The 19,794-nt window shown below is 40.3% G+C and overlaps 1 protein-coding gene across 23 annotated transcripts in view; it reads right to left on the bottom strand.

Annotated features, from left to right (window-relative positions):
- Positions 1-19,794, bottom strand: part of LOC115253727 (glutamate-gated chloride channel) — a 773,621-nt gene that overhangs the window by 123,492 nt on the left and 630,335 nt on the right. For 7 of the 23 annotated variants that reach the window (XM_062852730.1, XM_062852735.1, XM_062852734.1 and 4 more), the window contains 2 exons: positions 4,957-5,031; positions 2,850-3,002 (listed from right to left, as the gene is read on the bottom strand). The exons of 5 other annotated variants lie outside the window; for them this stretch is intronic. In XM_062852730.1, the coding sequence (XP_062708714.1) occupies positions 2,850-3,002; positions 4,957-5,031 (228 nt within the window). The remainder of the gene's footprint in view (positions 1-2,849; positions 3,003-4,956; positions 5,032-19,794) is intronic. 11 more of the 23 variants (XM_062852736.1, XM_062852731.1, XM_062852733.1 and 8 more) reach the window with 2 other exon arrangements.

Raw genomic sequence — 19,794 nt, 5'->3', positions numbered from 1 at the left:
AGTGGTTTGCTCCACTCTTCTTCTTCTTCTTTATGGCTCTACGTCCCCACTGGGACTTGGCCTGTCTCCCTTCAACTTAGTGTTCTTTGAGCATTTCCACAGTTATTAATTGAAGGGCCTCCTTTGCCTGCCATTGCATGAATTTGTGTATTGTGAGGCAAGTACAATGATACACTATGCCCAGGGAGTCGAGAAAAATTTCCCGACCGGAAGGGGAATCGAACCCGCCGTCTCCGGATTTGTGATCCATAGCTTTAACCACTCGACTCCGAATCACAGAAACGACTGGTACGACGGCGAATGTGAACAGTTGAAAACCGAGAAGAATGAAGCATGGGCGAGAATGCTGCAACACCGTACGAGAGCGAATGAGACGTTACAAACAGGCGCGGAACAGGCAGAACTCAGTTTTCCGGATGAAGAAGCGACAGCAGGAAGAACGAGATCGCGAAGCGATGGAAGACCTGTACCGCGCTAAGGACATAGGAAAGTTCTACGAGAAGCTGAACCGCTCGCGCAGAGGCTATGTGCCGCAAGCCGACATGTGCCGAGATAATCACGAGAATATTCTCACGAGCGAGCGTGAGGTGGTCGAGAGGTGGCAGCAGCATTACGACGAGCACCTCAACAGCGACGTTGCCAGTACCGAAGGTGGCGTGGTAACAGATCTAGGAGTATGTGCTTAGGACGAAAGACTTCCGGCCCCCGACCTCCAAGAGATTGAGGAGGAGGTTGGCCGGTTGAAGCACAACAAAGCCGCTAGAGCATATCAACTACCAAGCGAGCTTCTAAAATACGGTGGAGAAGCACCGGTGAGAGCACTACACTGGTCATTACCAAGATTTGGGAGGAGGAAGTATTACCGGAGGAATGGATGAAAGGTATCGTGTGTCCCATCTACAAAAACGGGCGACAAGTTGGATTGCGGGAACTACCGCGCCATCAAACTACTGAGCGCTGCCTACAAGATACTCTCTTGCCGTCTATCAACGATTGCAAGAGAGTTCGTGGGGCAATATCAGGCTGGATTTATGGGTGAACGCACTACAACGGACCAGATGTTCGCCATCCGCCAGGTGTTGCAGAAATGCCGCGAATACAACGTGCCCACACATCACTTGTTCATCGATTTCAAATCGGCGTATGATACAATCGATCGAGAACAGCTATGGCAGATTATGCACGAATACGGATTCCCGGATAAACTGATACGGTTGATCAAGGCGACGATGCATCGAGTGATGTGCGTAGTTCGAGTATCTCGAGTCCCTTCGAATCTCGCAGAGGGTTACGGCAAGGTGATGGTCTTTCGTTCTTGCTGTTCAACATTGCTTTAGAGAGTGTAATAAGGAGAGCGGGAATAAACACGAGTGGAAAAATTTTCACGAAGTCCGTTCAGGTGCTTGTTTTCGTTGATGATATTGATATTATTGCTCGCAAATTTGAGACGATGGCGATGGCGGAAACTTACATCCGATCAAAGAGTGATGCCATGAGAATCGGATTAGTCATTAATGTGTCGAAGACAAAGTACATGATGGAAAAGGGCTCCCAGGGAGGAATCACGGCGCCCGCCACCCCGAATTTATATCGACGGTGATGAAATCGAGGCGGTTGAAGAATTCGTGTACTTGGGCTCACTGGTGACCGCTGACAACGCCACCAGCAGAGAAATTCAGAGGCGCGTTGTGGCAGGAAATCGTGCTTACTTTGGACTCTGCAGAACTCTACGATCGAATTAAGTTCGCCGCAACACGAAGTTAACTATCTACAAAACGCTGATTAGACCGGTCGTCCTCTATGGGCACGAAACATGGACCCTACGTGCAGAGGACCAACGCGCCCTTGGAGTTTTCGAACGGAAGGTATTGCGTACCATCTACGGCGGAGTGCAGATGGAATACGGGACTTGGAGAAGGCGAATGAACCACGCGCTGCATCAGCTGCTGGAAGAACCAACCATCGTTCACACTGCGAAAATCGGGAGGCTACGGTGGACGGGTCACGACATTAGGTTGTCAGATAGCAACCCGACTAAAATGGTTCTCGAGAGTCAACCGACCGGTACAAGAAGACGTGATGCGCAGCGAGCTAGGTTGGTCGACCAAGTGGAGGATGATCTGCGGATTCTACACAGAGTGCGGAGCTAATGACAGACAGCCAAGGACCGAGTGGAATGGAGACGGCTACTATGTACAATACAGCCAGCAGAGGCCACCCAAGCCTTAGCCTGATCGGTAAGGTAAGTATGACCATTTGGCATATGTCAGAGTAAATTTGATGTAATTCTAACACAATGCTTACATAACGCCAAACTAACTACTTTACAACCTAAACTTGCGTTGTCGTGACTCTTATATGACATATGTGTTGCTTGGGAAGTGTAAAGGTTCGATAAGGGAGGTTAACATCTTGTTTTCGCCGACCAACGAGATGCCGTCCGAAGCACTATGTGACGCATTTTTCTGTGGCATAACGTCCAAACATGCAAATACATCACAAAGTTCTAGGAAGGAAGGTTCACGCCTAGTAAACATAGATCACCTGCACTAATACTATGAAGTTGCATGTCAGGTCAGTATCAAACAGTCATCCCGTTATATTTTTGGGCGGTCTATCAATCAATCAAAATTTGAATGTAATTAGTACATGTATAAAATAGTTGTGGTCGTTTGAAAAATACTTATTGAAGAAAAAGCGTTGAACCCTGAACTCTGAAACCTACGATTCATGTGTGGGGGCGTGTGTTTAGCGAATCATGTGTGTCTGATGTTTATCTGCCTCCGTAAAGCAAAGCCACCGCACCGTTTTGGGTGATACCTGAGTAAAGCTGGCGTAGAATCATTTACCTATCATTGATCTGGCCGGCACCGCGTTCCACTCGAGCCAGAAGGTGATGAACGATGACGTCACCAGTATGATGCCGGGAATGAATACGGTCGTGAAATAGAACGCTCGATCTCTTGTAAATATTAAATCCACTTTCAGACAACTGTAATTTCCTACATATAGTGATTGTTTTATGTTTTTATAAATATCGGTTATCATAGGAGGAAAGTAAGGCGAGTAAACTTTATTTTTTTTTTTATTGAAATGATATTCCGTTGTAAATTGCTTAATGAAAGAAAGTTAAAACTGAACCTAAACTTTGAGAAAAACTGAGGAAGGCTTGAACGATGGCAGATATAAATGGCATCTAATAGATATGATCCAAAAGTTATTCAGCTGGGGTAGTGTATTTTTGTTGCTTCAACTTAAGAGCTGGGATATTCAAAACAAGCTACTAAAACATGGGAAATCAAGCAGGAAAATTGAAAGTAACTTGAACTTAAACTTGAAATGGAGCTTCAGTCATCGGTGTGGTGGTGTTACTAATTAGGAATGGTGAAGGAAACAGTTGTGTGCAGTGATTGGATCATTATATTGTAAGAGAGCGTTCAATGTTGCTTCTTGTATTGAACCATTCGGGTTTTTTAGCATTTTCGCATTTTATTTTAAATCTTTCAACTCATCTAACCAATCTTTTTATATGTGCAGGTGGATGTGGCTTCATTGTTTTCAAAGTTCTCAATTTGAAAAATAATACAAAATATTCTCACTCCAAATAATATTATTAACGAACAACTTGGTACATTTCCGTTTTTTGAACTGGAGGAACATATTTTTGAAAATGGTTTAAAAATTATTTTTGTTAGTACCAGGATCAAAGTCTGGATTCAAAACTCAGTTAAATCCGTTTGTAAACCAATACTTTAATAGCACCTGATTGATTAGGGTAATAAAGCCACATCCCATATATAACAATTGAGTTTCAGGCCTGGTCTGTTATATCAACTCATTTTTGTCGACGAAAGTTCTTTAAGTGCAATTATTTAGTCAAAGACTACAAAAGAGCAATCAGCTAGCAATTAATCCACAGAGCTAAGTGCCCTACTATTACAAACACGTGGTGGGGTGAGAAAGTAAACGAGCAGAGTCTATAAACAAAGGAAAAAACAACACAAAACGCGGTAATCCATAAAATCAAATGTGTCAACAGCGACATAATTGTGACGGCGAGCGATAAACGAGAAGTTGTTGTATGACATGAGACGGGCATGGTATGGCTGGATGTGAGTGAGGCGACGACGGGAATGAGCTTGCAATAAAACTATGCTACGACACCAGCAGCGCAGCAATTCGAGTCAAGTGTCGATGAAAACAAAATCGGTGCGATAAAAAGTCCGTTCCCTGGAAAAGCAGGAAAGTTTTGGAAAACGGTTTCGAATGACGGGAAAAGTTTGTTTTTGTCAGGAGTTATGCTAGTTTGGAATTTGTTTAAGTAAATGTACGATTTACTCATGAAAGAATGAGGTAGCATGTATTTCTTTTATAATTTAACCTCATATACTATAAAAAGTAGTTAAATGCTTTTTGCCATAGAAGAATGTCCAAGTAACCATAAGTTCCGCTTGCCATGACAAAATATGCTCCTGCAAATTTGACCTCAAAACTTGATCTTTCAAACAATAGTATACGGTCAATTTTCAAAAAAATTTTACCGACAAAAATTCCAAAACTGACGAAAATGCTCAATATCACCTTTAATAGTGTTTTATGTATATTTTTTTATTTATTTTAGTTTGATATTATATTGGATTGCTAGAAACTTAAATTTTTAGTAGCATTCATCGAACATTTTCGAAAACTTTCCAAAAGTTTCCTTATTACAATTGACAAATTTAGAAAATAAACAAATCAGTCGGAAGAGAGTCGCAATTGCCGAGCCAACGGATCGAAGCTAATTCACGAGTGTTTCAATGGTCGTATCAAATGGGCAGATTTTCAATGTTGGTGTGGGTGCGTGTGGGTGCGGTGTGGGGGTGTGCCAACAACGATGGGTAAAACAATGCGCAACTAAAGGGTCAACTCAACAACGGAAACAGAATATTCAAGTTTATGTCTTCATGTATGTACCTTGCTCCTCAAATCGCCTTTGGCACAAATTACAGAGAAACTCTTCGTCTTCTTCTGTCAGTGCCTGTCCTTCGGCTACTCGGGATATTTTTTTTGGATTTTGGTTTTTGTGAGGAGGTTTTGTTTGATTTGATTTTGTTGGTGGCAAAATGTTTGGGCAGGGTTTCGCGGTTTTCGAACGGTTCGTGTGATTTCGAGAGTTCGGAAGGAAGTTTTCAAGACAGAAAAACAGAAACAAGTTGGTAATGTTACAATTTGAGCTTCTGAATGGTAATGTTTTATTTGGATCAGTAGGATTTAATTTGGGAAGATTAGGCTAGTTTTGTTTTTTTCCTGGCGAGGGGGAGTTTGGATTGGAAAACATCTATTGAAGAGAAGAAGATGGTTCAGCATAAAACTAAATAATGGTTACGAAATCCTACGGGAGAACATTCGCGATATGAAAATCATGGATTGAAACAAGATTTAGGAGTATTTTTGAATAAGGGAGATGAGTCGCGCAAAGAAGGCTACATTGAAGTTCAAACCAAAAACACGGTAGTTTAAAAGAGTAAATGATAAGGAATGCTTTGTCAAATCATTCGATGGCTCATATATGTAATTGTATAAAAGCCAAGACCATGCGGTGTCTTCTTAGGATTATTTACTTATGTAGTTTGGCGAGAGAAAAATATACAATATGGTTTCTTTTTTTACTTTGTTTCACAAGTCACAATATTAGAAAGAAACATATAACTTCAACTATTATGATGTAGTTATTAAGTTTTTTGAAATGCAATGGTATGATTTGGTTACAAATAGATTCAGAGTATGGTAGCATCGTTCACATCGATAAAGAAAATATACAAGGACAAAGATATGTCCAAGGATTTAATCAACACAACGCTCTAGAGCTGGTATTATTATTATTCCAATTGTCGAGTAAGAATGAATAGTTTGCATCCATCCAGTTATAGCCTAACTTGTTATAACCAAAAATCGCCACTTTAGCTGGTAGGGGGATTAGGGGCATAATGGACACCCTAAGTAAATGAGTATGTTATGCCTGTATAACAGACAAAAACTTAACTTAAATTATCAGTTGGCCTTCAACTTTAACTTGTTTCCTACGTATTTCAATCATTTACAGCAGGCAGAATGTCATTATTGTGAAGAAATAATGAATTGTAAATAGTGTGTTTTTTGGGACTGGCAGGAAAGGTACGGGGCGAAATGGACACCCATCGGAGCCTAATGGACATCCCTACATATTTTATGCTGTATCTTTTATAACATCGACCAGTTAAGTAATTTGCTTTTGGAGATCAATATCACAGATATAATACTCCATGTTAGACGAGTTTGCATAACCTCAAAGTTAATTAAATAAACTTTAGGCTAAAATAATCGGATAGATTTTTTCCAAACTCTCTAAAATGCCCAACAGTATGCACCGCACGTACATCCATTTATAATTGCCAGTGTTCATTTCGCCCCGAATCGACTACAATATTGAAATTGCTATGTTGAGTAAATTCTGATGAAAAATATAATACTTCATCCATTGGTCAATCTGCGTATACATGTAGATAAGCTAACAATCCACTTGTTTTTATGGTGGACACACTAAAACTCTCGTAATACCTTATTTGCTGCTGCTTCAAAATTTTAAGAAATCCACCATATAAGAAACATACCTTAATTTCAATGGTATTTTAGTTATTTTGAAGGAATATAAGTGGTATCGTAATCCGGGGTCAAATTGATCACCTTAAAACAACTTTTGCGGATAAGATCAGTGCCTGTTCAAATATTGCCAAAAGAATTTCTGTAAAATCAGTACCCTGTGGATCTCCATGGAACCATATGACAGAATTTTGTTCAACAAATTTTAACTTTAAGTTAAATAACTTCAAATATCAATATATTGGAAATGCCACTTTGGGGCGAAATTGATCAGTATACAATAAAGCATCGGTTGGAAAGGAAAATTTCCTTCACCGCCTAATTTTGCTCTTCTAAAACCGAATAACGCGTCTAAAATCTTACAACTAGTGAATTTAATACTTTAAATGCAAAATTAAATTTCGAAATTGCCCCTTAAACGCCTAAAGGTAGGCAATTTAATTTGAAATAAATGATTTCTGGAGCTCGATTTGAATAGGTCGTATGTGCTTTTGTCGATAAAAAATTCGATCAGTTGGATTCGCTTATTATAGCGAAAACCGTTGAAATTGAGCAAAGTTGATACATACAGCAGAACCCCCACAAAACAGGCTTTCTGTTCCATCATTAAAAGTTTGCAAAATATCTGCCATATTGCTGCAATGACTAAAATAAGCTGATCGAATTTTATATCGACAAAAGCACATACGACCTATTCAAATCGAGCTCCAGATTTCTATTACAATAAATGACCATTTCTTCATAAATTGAACTTTTTATAAAAATTTCATGTTCTGATTAGCTGCATAACATCTTAACCAAGGCTCCACAAAAATGTTAAAACAGAAAATTCACGGAAAGTCCTATTAGCAATTGATTGTTTAGCAGCAAAGATTTCAGCTAAATGAGAAATACATCGCAAATTCCTTGAAAAATTAAGGCAAAACTACCTTTTTTCTAAAAAATTAAAAGTCTACACTCATATCTAGACATCTACGAATCAGATGACGTAAAAAGTTTAAGATTATTACGACGCTTAAGAGTTCCTAATATGGAATTATAATGTAGTACCCGAGTGATCAATTTCACCCCGCTGATCAATTTGACCCCGGTTTAGGTGCATTTGAAAAAAATCCTTTACACTTATGCATCAAAAGTTTAACATAAAAGTCAACGGTTTCGGCAAAAACAGGGGTGTCCATTTCGCCCTGGGTGTCCAATATGCCCCTAATCCCCCTAGAAAGTAAGTTCTTATCACGGTCCCATGAATAACCGAGACAACCTTATAGCTTATTATTATAGATTTAACTTCAAGATATTAAGGTCAGGAACAAATACAGTTCAATTTGTGACGCCATTTGCTTCCCCAGTAATTTCGCCTGCTCTGCATTTCGCTTGAAGCGGCGCGTTGAATCTTCAATTCGCCGCCCTTTTTCACTTTTCTACCAAAGCAAACTTATTCTAAAATTTTCGTAACCAAGGTAGGAGATTTGCTTGTTTGTTTATCCGGTTTATCCCAAAACTGAAAAATGGAGCATCATAAATCTCTATTTTACCCAGCAGCGTGTTCCGTTTATAATGCTGAATCTGTTGGTAGCGCTTAACAGATTCTTGGGCTTCTGAGGGAAACAATCACAACCTTTTTCGACTCCGTGGTGAATCTAGTACAAAATTCGGACTTATCTCTCATTTCGTATTTTATTCGATTGGTCATATGCTGGTTTACATGGGAGGCAGCGGGCACTTTAGAGTCTTCGGGTATGCAGCTGGACAGCTGTCGGGCACTGATAGCCGAAATGGACTAGCAGCAAATAATAAGGGATGACCATTGTTCCCAGAGAGAGATGTGATGGGAACGACCCTCGAAATGTGACATAAGAGCTGGCCGCCTACGTGGCAAACTCCCTGCGGTGTAGCTCGAAGAGAAAAACTGTTCTCGTATAACTGCCAGGCTAGACTTCTAGCGGTACCATGGAACCCTAATTTTCGCGTATGCCAACATTTTCAGTAAAGTTTACTTGGAGCAGTTCTTGAAATAAAACAAATAGCGATAAAACCTTCAAGGAAGTCCTCGACTGATCCTGTGACGGATTTTCATAGATATTTCTGAAATGTTTCTTCCTATTGTTTGCTCATAACTTTAATCAATAAATCCATAGAATTAGCTTAAAAGACACTGACATCGTCTTCAGTCGGCTGTGGAACAAACTATTATTGCCTCCCTGTTCACATCAATGAGCCATTTTACGAGATGTTCCGGATCAGCTGATCGCTCATTTCATGAATGAAAATTTGACAGGAGGTTGCGCCCAAGCCCGTGAGTGTTAATATCAATATCAACACTGTTGTCGTTTCATAAAATAGACTATTGAAGAACGGGAATAGCGGTTAGGAGGGGAGCCCTCCGCTTAGAGATAAATGAAACAGCATCAATGGCACAGAGATAAGGCATCAGTGGCAAGCAGGCAGAGCATCAAATGGCAAAAATAAAGAGCAGCTGCGATAAATTCGTTCACAAGAAGCGGTCTAACAAGAATGCCGACAAAACAGAACCAGCAGATACAACAGCAGCAGCTGGATCAACAGAAGCGGGAACTCGAACTGCACGAACAGCAGAAGTGAGAACAATAAGAGCTCTGTGTGACCAACCGCAGCCTAATGCGGGGCATGGACTTCAAACGAAATCGCTCAAGTAATTTTCGTTCAGTGCATTATTTTTCCGTGACCGAAATGGTCAAGAAATTTAACACAGCAAGCCCCATTTCATTTGAAGTTTCGTTTCAGCTCCGTACTAGGATCCGGAATAGGGCACTGCATTGTTTTGATTTTATATGGGATTTTGACGTTTCTTGGCCTTGTTGTTTACACAATTTCTGTAAGAGTGAAAGAGAAGGAGAGACTTTCATGCAGTGCCCTATAGGGCACTGCATAAAATTCTCTCCTTCTCTTTCACTCCTACAGGAATTTTGTAAACAACAAGGCCAGGAAACTTCAAAATCCCATACAAAATCAAAACAATGCGGTGCCCTATAAAGCGACGCTTTATTTTTTCTTGAGCGATTCCTTGCCTGAATTTTCCACGCATCGAGGTAGTCCAAGAAATTTCTTGCGATCTCCGTACTACCCATAAACAAGCACGATGAGAAGCAACAGCAACGGCAGTTGCAAAGTACGTGCATTCTACTTCCAAAACCAAGGAAGATAGAAGCTGCAAAAACTGTAGCGGACGAGCTCCGTGAGTTTATCGATAAGAAGCATAACGTGCACAAGGATATTAAAGACCTCGTGGGCTAGAGGAGCGGACCCGGTGTGGTGGTTATAACACAAGATTACCACGCCAAGGACCTGGGATCAAATCCACTCCTGACATACCTACTCACAAAATGTGGGTTCTTTCTTCAGAAGAGAAGTAAAGCGTGGGCTCCGAGATGAACTAGCCCAGGGTTAAAAATCTCGATAATACAGACAAATAAAAAACCTCGTGGAGTATCGCTAGATGTACCAAGGCAAAGTGAAAGCCATTAGGGACGGAGAGCACACAAGCATTCATCCCAAAGAGAATCATCACCTGGAGACACAAAGTTGGCCAAAAACAACAGAATGCGGCCAGCCGCAAAAAGGATGACAACCCTGGCAGGAGATGTGGAACTGGACAGCAGAAAGGATTGCGGCAAAACGCAAAAACCTCTTAGAAAGAGAACAAGGTGAAGCGGTCATCGTTAAAACAAGCTAAGACAAATGCATGCGGCTCATGAGAGCGGACCCGCAACTCAAGAAATTTAGTACCGACAATAAGAAGATCAGACGCACCCAGATAGTTAGATATGATCTTCGAGAAGAAAAGGACCCGAAAAACAGATCACAAAAAGCTTACGGAGAGAGTTAAGATGAGATCATCATCGAAGAGCAAGGAAAGCCACCATTAGGGAGCGTCCATAAATGTCGTAGCATTTTAGGGGGAAGGGGAGTCTAGCATTGTGTAACAAGCCATGTAAAGCTATGTTCACTTAGAATCCGGAATCATGTCACATTTTCTAGTGGCGCTCTCAATGAACATAATCATCATTCTTTTGTAGCACTCTGATCATACACTAATCCTCTTTAAATGGTGAAAATTTCATCGATTTTCTTGCATCGAGTGAAAAGTTATTTCAGATTGAAGACAAGAGGAGGAAAAAAATCTCGCACAAACACGTTGAAAATTTAGCGTGGTCAGGTACGACAGTCGCGAAAAATGTTAATGTCGTCAAAACCATTATGTGTTATGTGCACAGATGTTGTTAACCATGGCATAAGGAAGTGTCCTCGGAAGAAAAAAGCTTGGGTTCATTGATAAATCTGCTTTGAATTTGAAGATTTGGCAAGAAGTTCAAACTCTGGGCATGGTTTTTTCGCAACAAGATGATGAGAACCAATTCATACAAGGATGACAGCCTCAAGAATCGCGTGCTGCTTTTCAAAAACGCACACAATGGATATGTAGAGGTTTTACCTATTTTGATGAGCTGCCATGACAGCCGGAGTCGTTCAGTGGTATCGTCACAGATGGGTAGTGTTTATCAACGAAAAAAAAAACACTCAAACTTCGCGTTTTCTCAATTCACTGAATTGCCCCTCATTTCGCAATAAAAAAAAAAAATTGGCAATTTTTCTTCGGAATCCTAATCAGACTAGTCAAGGCACTCAGGACACTGCATAGATGACCTGATTGTTGAACAAACGTGCGGAAGGGGTTGTTGCTAAAATTTACCATCGCTGTGCAGATTTTTAGATGAAAAAGTGAGAAAATGTGTGAAAAATAAAAATAAATAATTTCAATGCTATTTTTCCATGAAAGTACAATAAATAACCTTTGTTTTGAGGGCTTCACCTTTTATGTTTGTTATTCCATCCACGTGATTTTGTCATTCCGGATTCTAAATGAACATAGCTTTATTAGGTGTGGAAAAATATGCTACGAGGGGGGAGGAGGAGTAAAAAATTGGCCAAAAATGCTACGTCATTTATGGATCCCTTAGGGAGCTATCTGGTTTGGAAGGTGTGAAGATAACGGTACGCTTGAGAAGAGGATCGCTCGGAACGCAGGCTGCGTCGATAAAGCTTCCAGTGGATGCAGTCAACAAATCGATGACAATCGGCAAAATCAAAGTCGGCTATTCAGTACCCGGGTAGAAGAAAATACCTAACGAATATCACATTGTGCCAATAAAAATGAATAGCTGAATGGCAAAACTTGTCATTAGTTTGTTGGGAATAAGAGCTAAAAGAACAAAAGTAATAACTGACTTTGTACCGGAAGATAACTCAATAATAACTAATGTTATCCTTATCATTCCCAGTTGTGCATTTGGACGAGTCGGACGTGTGCTCCGTATCTCACCACGCGATAGACCTCGTATACGTGGAGTTTTTTCCCCCGCAATATGTATCGTGCGTTTTCCTGCTTGTGCGAAGTGTAGTGTCGCAAGGTGGTATCCAGCGCAACCCGGAAGCGAGCTGCGAGCAGCATCTTGCACTAAGTAAGTTCAAGGAATTATCGCATCCAGAAGTCATGAATTATCGCCATCATCAGCCGCTCCGACAAGGAAGAGGACGGCAACGACGGGTGCGAAGGCAAACGCGACGGACAGCTACACCATCGACCTGCCTGTGATAAATATCTACCTGATTCGGTCAGATAAGTATCACTCTTTCGATACACTCTTTTGTCCGCCCAGTTTGTTTTGATCGCTTTTGCCTATTGTATTGCCAGTCCACATTCGACCACGCGTTTTTTTACATCCATAACAGTGGTTCCTGTAACTACTGTATACGGATAAGGGTTTACAAACTGTAAATAACCAAACATTTTTTTTCAGTTTTTGTTTTCTTTTTTTTCGCAATACTTTTTTTTGCAACCTACAGGGTGTGCCAAAATAAAAATAAGAATTGAATTCCTATATTATTATTATTTTTTTTACTTTATTTTTTTTAAATATATTAATAACATTGTTTGTTTAACGAACCGAACAGTTCTCGTCCTAAGGAAGAGACTGAACTGTTAATACCTTAAGGTTTTTCTTTCTTCCTTTTCGCACTTCTGACATACTTTGCATATATTTCCTTTTTCGCACTTTTGACATACCTTGCATAAATTTGTTTCCACATGGACGATTCGGTTGGAGGCGAAACGGCTCCCAATGATATCATTGCTCGTACGCGGTTTTATCAGCCATTTTTGCCTGGGCCTTGGGTTGTCTATTTCCGGCGCAAATGCAAACCATTGAATATGCTTTCGATTTCCCGAGAGCTGACGCGTAAGTATCCTGGGACCGTTATTCACCAAGTGAAAGCATCCAAGCTGCGTGTTACCGCACCTAGCTACAAGGCAGCAAATGAAATTGCTCAACACGAAGAGTTTACTGTTGAATACGCGGTCTATGTGCCAGCACGAGAAGTGGAGGTGGAAGGGAAGATCCTTGACGAAACGCTGACATGTGAGGACATCAAGACCGGCTTCGGTCGTTTCAAAAATAGGTCAATCCCTGATGTGGCTATCCTAGACTGCAAACGCTAATCTACGGCTTCCATGGAAGGGAATAAAAAGGTGTACTCGCCTTCACCGTTTCTTCGAGTGACTTTTCCAGGCTCCGTCCTCCCGGAATTTGTTGTAATCGATAGTGGTTTCTACCCAGTGCGTCTTTTTAGGCCGAAGGTTTTTAATTGTACCAAATGCAAGCAGTTTGGTCACAATGCTAGCTTTTGCGACAACAAGCCCCGTTGTGGCAAATGCAACCAGGCTCATTTAGAGGACTCTTGCATACAGGAAGCGGAAAAAATGTAGCTACTGTGGCGGAGATCCACATGACTTGCGTGAATGCCCGGCTTACAAAAGACGCATTCAAAATGAGAGTCGCTCCAAACAGTCTTATGCGGAAATGGTAAAATCTAAGAACTCGTCCGCTACCATGTCTGAATCAGCTGTCCTAGTTGAAAATCCCTATCAGGAGATGTCTTCCGATGATCAGGACGATGGCGAAACTGATGAGGGTGGATCTCTTTCGGAGGTACACGCACCTGGAAAAAGGAAGTCGGGATCTTCCCTGGGATTTTTTTTTTTTATTCCGTGTCGGGTATTTCCACCACTGCGACCATTGTTTTGATCTATTGTGATATATTCCCCATTTTGTTTTTAGCTTTGTCCATATGACATAGCACTATTGGAAATGATTGTCAATGTTGGACTTATAGCATTACTCCAACACGGTATTGCGTACTGAATGTAGTGCACTACCGTATTGGAATTTGTTCTCCATATTTCAAAGGGTTCTAACAGCCCTTTGTCGAAGAACCTAATTCTAGTATTGAAAGTTGCCGGACAGTGACATAATAAGTGTTCCGAGTCTTCTTTCTCTGCTTCACAGAAGCGACAAAAATCATCTTGAAGTTTTCCAATCAGCTTCAAGTGATATCGGCTCGGACAATGGCCTGTAACTAGACCGACATATATACTGAGATCTTTCTTGGAAAGTTCTAGTATTTTGTGAGTCATTTTAACGTTCGGAGTAATAAAACGTTTTGCCTGCCTCGCTATAGAAGTGTTTTTCCAATTGGCATCCATTTTTAAAGTTTCCCAAGCTTTCAGCTCCATTCTAAGAGATGCAGCAGAAAGCCCACAATAGGGTTCTGGCCCTATGAATTGACGGGCCGATCCAAATCTTGCTAGCATATCGGCTTTTTCGTTACCATCAATTCCACAATGGCCAGGAACCCAATATAAATTGACTTGATTACGACAAGACAGTTTTGAAGTGATTGAATACAATCCCACACATGTTTAAATGTGCATGTCGCCGACCTCAAAGCATTCAGCGCTGCATGACTGTCAGACATGATGCAGATATTTGAATGCCTGTAATTTCTGCGTAAGCATATCACAGTACATTCTAAAATTGCTTGAATTTCAGCTTGAAATACAGTGGGCCACTTGCCCATAGAAATCGATAGGTTTATCCCAGGACCAGTCACTCCTGCTCCTACTTGATCATTCAGTCTTGAACCATCAGTATAAAATACAATTGATTCTGGACGAAGATCTGGACCACCTAACTCCCACATTTCACGGGATGTGCCAATCACTCGATATGAACAATTGAAATTGTATTTTTTGTCCATCCAATCTCCATTATTCAAAATCAAGGGATTAACGTTAAATTGTTTAAGAATACTGAGATGCCCAATAAGGTCACCTTCCAAGAGGTTCACAGATCTCTTGATCCTTAGCGCACTCTTTTCGGCTTCTAGTTGCAGAAATTGATGCAATGGTAGCAAGCAAAGCAAAGCATCCAATGCTTTGGTTGGTGTACTCCTCATTGCACCAGTTATTGAAAAAGTTGCTAATCTCTGAAGCTTTTCTAGCTTTTTTTGAGCCCCTTTTTCTTCAGTTTTTCTCCACCATACCAATGAAGCGAAGGTTACCCTGGGTCTCACAATTGCCGTATAGATCCAATGGATCATTTTTGGCTTTAATCCCCATTGCCTACCAAAAGTTCTTTTACTTATCCATAGAGCATTTGTCGCTTTATTGATTGCTTGCTCTAGATGAAAGTTCCAGCTTAGCTTGCTGTCAAGGTATACCCCAAGGTATTTAACTGTATGTGAAAGTTCCAGAAGTGTACCTTTCAATATAATATCTTTTATTACATATTTTCTCTTTCGCGTGAATGGTACAATAGTGGTTTTAGAAGGGTTTATGTTTAGTCCTTCCCTATCACACCACGAAGAGACAAAATTTAAAGCACTTTGCATTCTGCTAGTGACGATACAATCATATTTGCCTCGAACTAATATGACTATATCGTCTGCGAAGCCAATAACTTCGAATCCCTGAGATTTTAAATTTTTGAGAAGATCATCAACTATTAAAGACCACAATAGAGGTGATAGATAGTACTCCTCCTTGTGGGCACCCTTTAACTGCTTTAATACTAATAAAAGAGTTTCCAAGGTTTGCTGATATCTCTCTCTTAGATAACATCTCGCTAATCCAATCTATGATGCATTTGTCAAAATTACGATTTGTCATTGCAGATATCATTGAGTTATGAGATGAGTTGTCAAATGCTCCCTCAATGTCAAGGAAAGCCGCAAGTGAAATTTCTTTTGCTCCCAAAGATCTTTCTAGTTTTGTAACAACTGCATGTAACGCTGTTACTGATGATTTGCCTTCCTGATATGCAAACTGATATTTGCTGAGAGGAATTTTGGCCATATATGATGATTTTACGTATTCATCAATAATTTTTTCCATAGTTTTAAGCAGAACTGACGATTAGCTTATCGGCCTGAAGGATTTTGGTGAGGTTTTATCCTTTTTATTTGCCTTTGGGATAAAAGTTACCCGCACTTTTCGCCAATCTTCTGGAATGTAGCCTAATGCTAAACTTGCTTGAAAAAGTTTTGTTAATATGGGTGTTAAAATCGCCTTACCCTTCTGCAGTAGTACAGGAAAAATTCCCTGGGATTGCGCCGAAAAGTCTTTTTGAAGTCTTCCCTCAAAAGTTTGCCTAATGTCAAAGGAGGCGGGGTAAACTTAAAAACTCCGAAGAATCAGGTTCCTTTAGCTTCAGATCCATGTTGTAGCAAGAACTTGTCACCCCCGTCTCCACCTGTTAAATTCACTTCAAAGAGAAATATTCGACAAGATAGCAAGAAAAAGCTACTAAAGTTCCTCGCAGTTCAAGCAAGCCTCCTAGACCCAAGCGAGGACTGTTTACTTTTAGGGTTCTCGTGGATCGCTTATGATGCCATCGGCCTTCCAGAAACATTTAGAGGCATTATTGATATGTTTATACCTACAGTAGAAGAATATCTTCGGAATGTGACAAAATCATGGCCCCTCCTTGCTGCGATCATATCTTTCGATGGATAATTCATCAAGTGAGGTGCAAGATATGATCACTGTGCTACAGTGGAACTGTTATAGTCTAAAACCTAAATTAGACCTGTTTAATTTTTTGATTCACAACTCTGACTGTGATATATTCGCCCTTTGTGAAACATGATTTTCTTCTGAAGATGAACTCAACTTCCACGATTTCAACATTATACGTCAGGATCGAGATGACCATTATGGGGGAGTTCTTTTAGGGATCAAAAAGGCTTACTCATTTTATAGAATTCCAATCACAACTCACCCTGGCGTAGAAATCGTCGCTTGCCAAATAAACCTAAAGGGTAAAGAACTTTGCGTAGCTTCCGTTTACATACCTCCGAGAATTTCAATTAACCGCCGACATCTTCGGAATGCAGTTTTTTCACTCTCACATCTAGTCTTAATTCTGGGTGATATGAACTCACATGGTACTGGGTGGGGCGGAGTATATGACGATCACAGGGCGGCCATTTTCTATGATTTATGCGACGATTTCAACTTGAACGTTTTGAATACAGGTGAAGGGACACGTATTGCATCTGACGGCAAAGAAAGCCGTCTTGACCTATCCCTGGAATCAAGTTCACTATCATTCGATTGCTCGTGGAAGGTGATCGAAGATCCTCATGGTAGTGATCACTTGCCCATTATAACCACCGTCAAACATAATAGTGAAAGGTCAGACCAACCAATTCAGGTTCTTTTTGACCTTTTTGAATATCGATTGGCAACAATTTGCAGCAGCGGTATCCTTTGAAGTTGAATCATTCAATCCACTCCCACCTTTGGATGAGTATCGATTGCTGTCTGAACTGATTTACACGAGTGCATTAGAATCACAAAAAAGGCGTGTTCCAAGTGCAATCTTCAAAAGAAGACCAGCCACACTAGGCTGGGATGATGATTGCACCCAGTTATATCATAAAAAATCTGATGCTTTCAAGGCTTTTCGTAGGCATGGTACTTCAGATCTTTATCAAGAGTACACTAAGCTTGAAAGACAGCTGAAAAACCTGCTGAAGGCAAAAAAAACGTAGTTATTGGCGACATTTCATTGAGGGTCTCTCAAGGGAAACTTCGATGACAACGCTTTGGAGAGTGGCTCGCAACATGCGAAACCGCTCATTCTCTAATGAGAGTGACGAATACTCCAATCGCTGGATATTCAACTTCGCGAAAAAGGTCTGCTCAGACTCAGTTCAACAAGAACTTTTTTTTTGCATCTTCTTAAGTTCATGTAAAAATTAGGACATGTATCTGTATAATATGTCAAATAAGCGCTTCCGTTTCATCATACTTCGAATCAGAGTACGAGATAACAAACACGTGTTTTTTTTTTTACTAAACAGCAGCCGAATTGATGTGATGCTCAGTTGTAAACCATAATGTGCTGTGGCAATTCAACACTGCCGAATAGGAGTCGTAGTGTGATCATTATTAAATCACGGGAAGTTTATGTTTTGATTTGAGCGCTTTAATTCATCATCTCTAGGATGGCGCAGATAGGAAGGCATGCGGCTGGCAATCGATAGGTCTTGAGATCGAATCTTAATTTAGGTAAATTTTTGTGTAGTTATTATTTCAATAGTATTTCACAGCATAATTGTCAATCATCAACTCTCGTGGAAATTGAAAAAAAAATGCATTTTATTTATTTTTAATCATTTTTAGCAAATAAAAGCTTTACTATATAGTTGTAAAACAATTTAACAACAAACAGTTCAGTTGGTAAACAACACTATGCTTAATTTCTCCAAAATTGTGGAAACAAAGCCCGAATAAAGGTTGTGTCTGAAAATTTTCCAAATGTTATTCAGCATCATGCTGAATTATTTCGTCGTAAAGGAGCTTGTAAATTGAGTGATTGTTAGTTGGGATGTTCCTCGAAAGGAGGCAGTTATATTTAAAAAAAAAACGATACATGTACCTCGCTCAATCTTGGGCCAGTTAACCCCTCTGAACTTCATTTAATATATTCTATAGTTTTGCATAAATAAGTACACCAAGAAAACTGACTGAATACCATCACTCTGAATCAACAGTTACCATTCCATGCCTCTTGCTTCTTGACCCACTTTTTGCTTTAATCGTATCCCTACTTTTTCAAAGCGATACATCATCGGGCGTCATGAATGATTGACAAGTAAAAGATGGGTTAAATACAGTCGGGATCAACAGAAACGTAAACGAGGAAAGACGGAAGGACGAAGTTCAGCCGATCAATACTTAACAGGCAATTAATCAAAAAAGCAGCATGACATGTTCCGTTTACAGTTTCCATTCCATTCCATTTGCGGGGCGCGCTCGAGCTAGGAAGTTGATTTTTTACAAGTGTATACTGACAGGCGATGAATTTGATGGCATTGTGCTATATATTTACAAAAAAATCCAGAAATGACCTGAATGTTGAACACCTCCGTATTGTACGGGGACCACTGATCGGATACGTTTTTTACCGTTTGAAAGGACATGCGAGAAAACCGGTTCAATAAGATTGATGGATACTCATGCCAAAGAAGACGTATCAGATCAGCATTGAGAACTTCCAGACAGAGCAAAAACCAGGAAAACTTTTTCATCCCTGTTCGGCACTCCGGGATAACACTCTCTGCATAAGCTCAGAAAAGTTTGTTCCGCATTGAAGCACATTTTTTTTCTTAGATTTCGGTCCGGTTTTCTGAACATGGGAAAAAGGCTGATGAGATGAATCTATAGACAAAAGTGGATAAGTTGATGTTGAAGGTTGCGTTCAGTTTTGAATCCTCCTAGCCATGGGAAGCGAGTTTTTTTTCCATGCTGAAGCTTATAGCTGATGCTGAAGAAGTCCGCTCCTTAGCAAACGATGGGCTTAACGCATGACAAATTTGTATAGTTCAGACATTTTTTGATGGTAACACAAATCAAAAGGTACAAAATGATTACAACAAAAAGCAAAAACAACAGAACAAACAAATATTTCAACTAAGGATAAACAGCTAACGAAACTTTATCGTGAGAGGGATCAGGCATAAGTTCGGTTGAAAGGTTTAGTTTTGTTTATGACAGATTAGAGAGTGACCGCAGAAGTTGGTCAGACAGATATGCATAAGACAGAATTGAAACGTGAATATGTAAGGGGAACACGGGAAAAGCTGAAAGGGTGGGCGTACGAAAACAAAATTCCTAAAAGTGGGAGTTTTTGAGCGGTGTTAGTACACAAAAGAATCTCTTGTCGCACATACACAACTTTTCCGCCTGAACAGGGGGAAAGTATTGGTATGGTGCAACAGAGATGCTAGGGA

Source organism: Aedes albopictus, chromosome 2 (genome assembly GCF_035046485.1).
Source record: "Aedes albopictus strain Foshan chromosome 2, AalbF5, whole genome shotgun sequence".
Taxonomy (NCBI): domain Eukaryota; kingdom Metazoa; phylum Arthropoda; class Insecta; order Diptera; family Culicidae; genus Aedes; species Aedes albopictus.
This window is presented reverse-complemented; position numbering and strand designations above follow the sequence as displayed.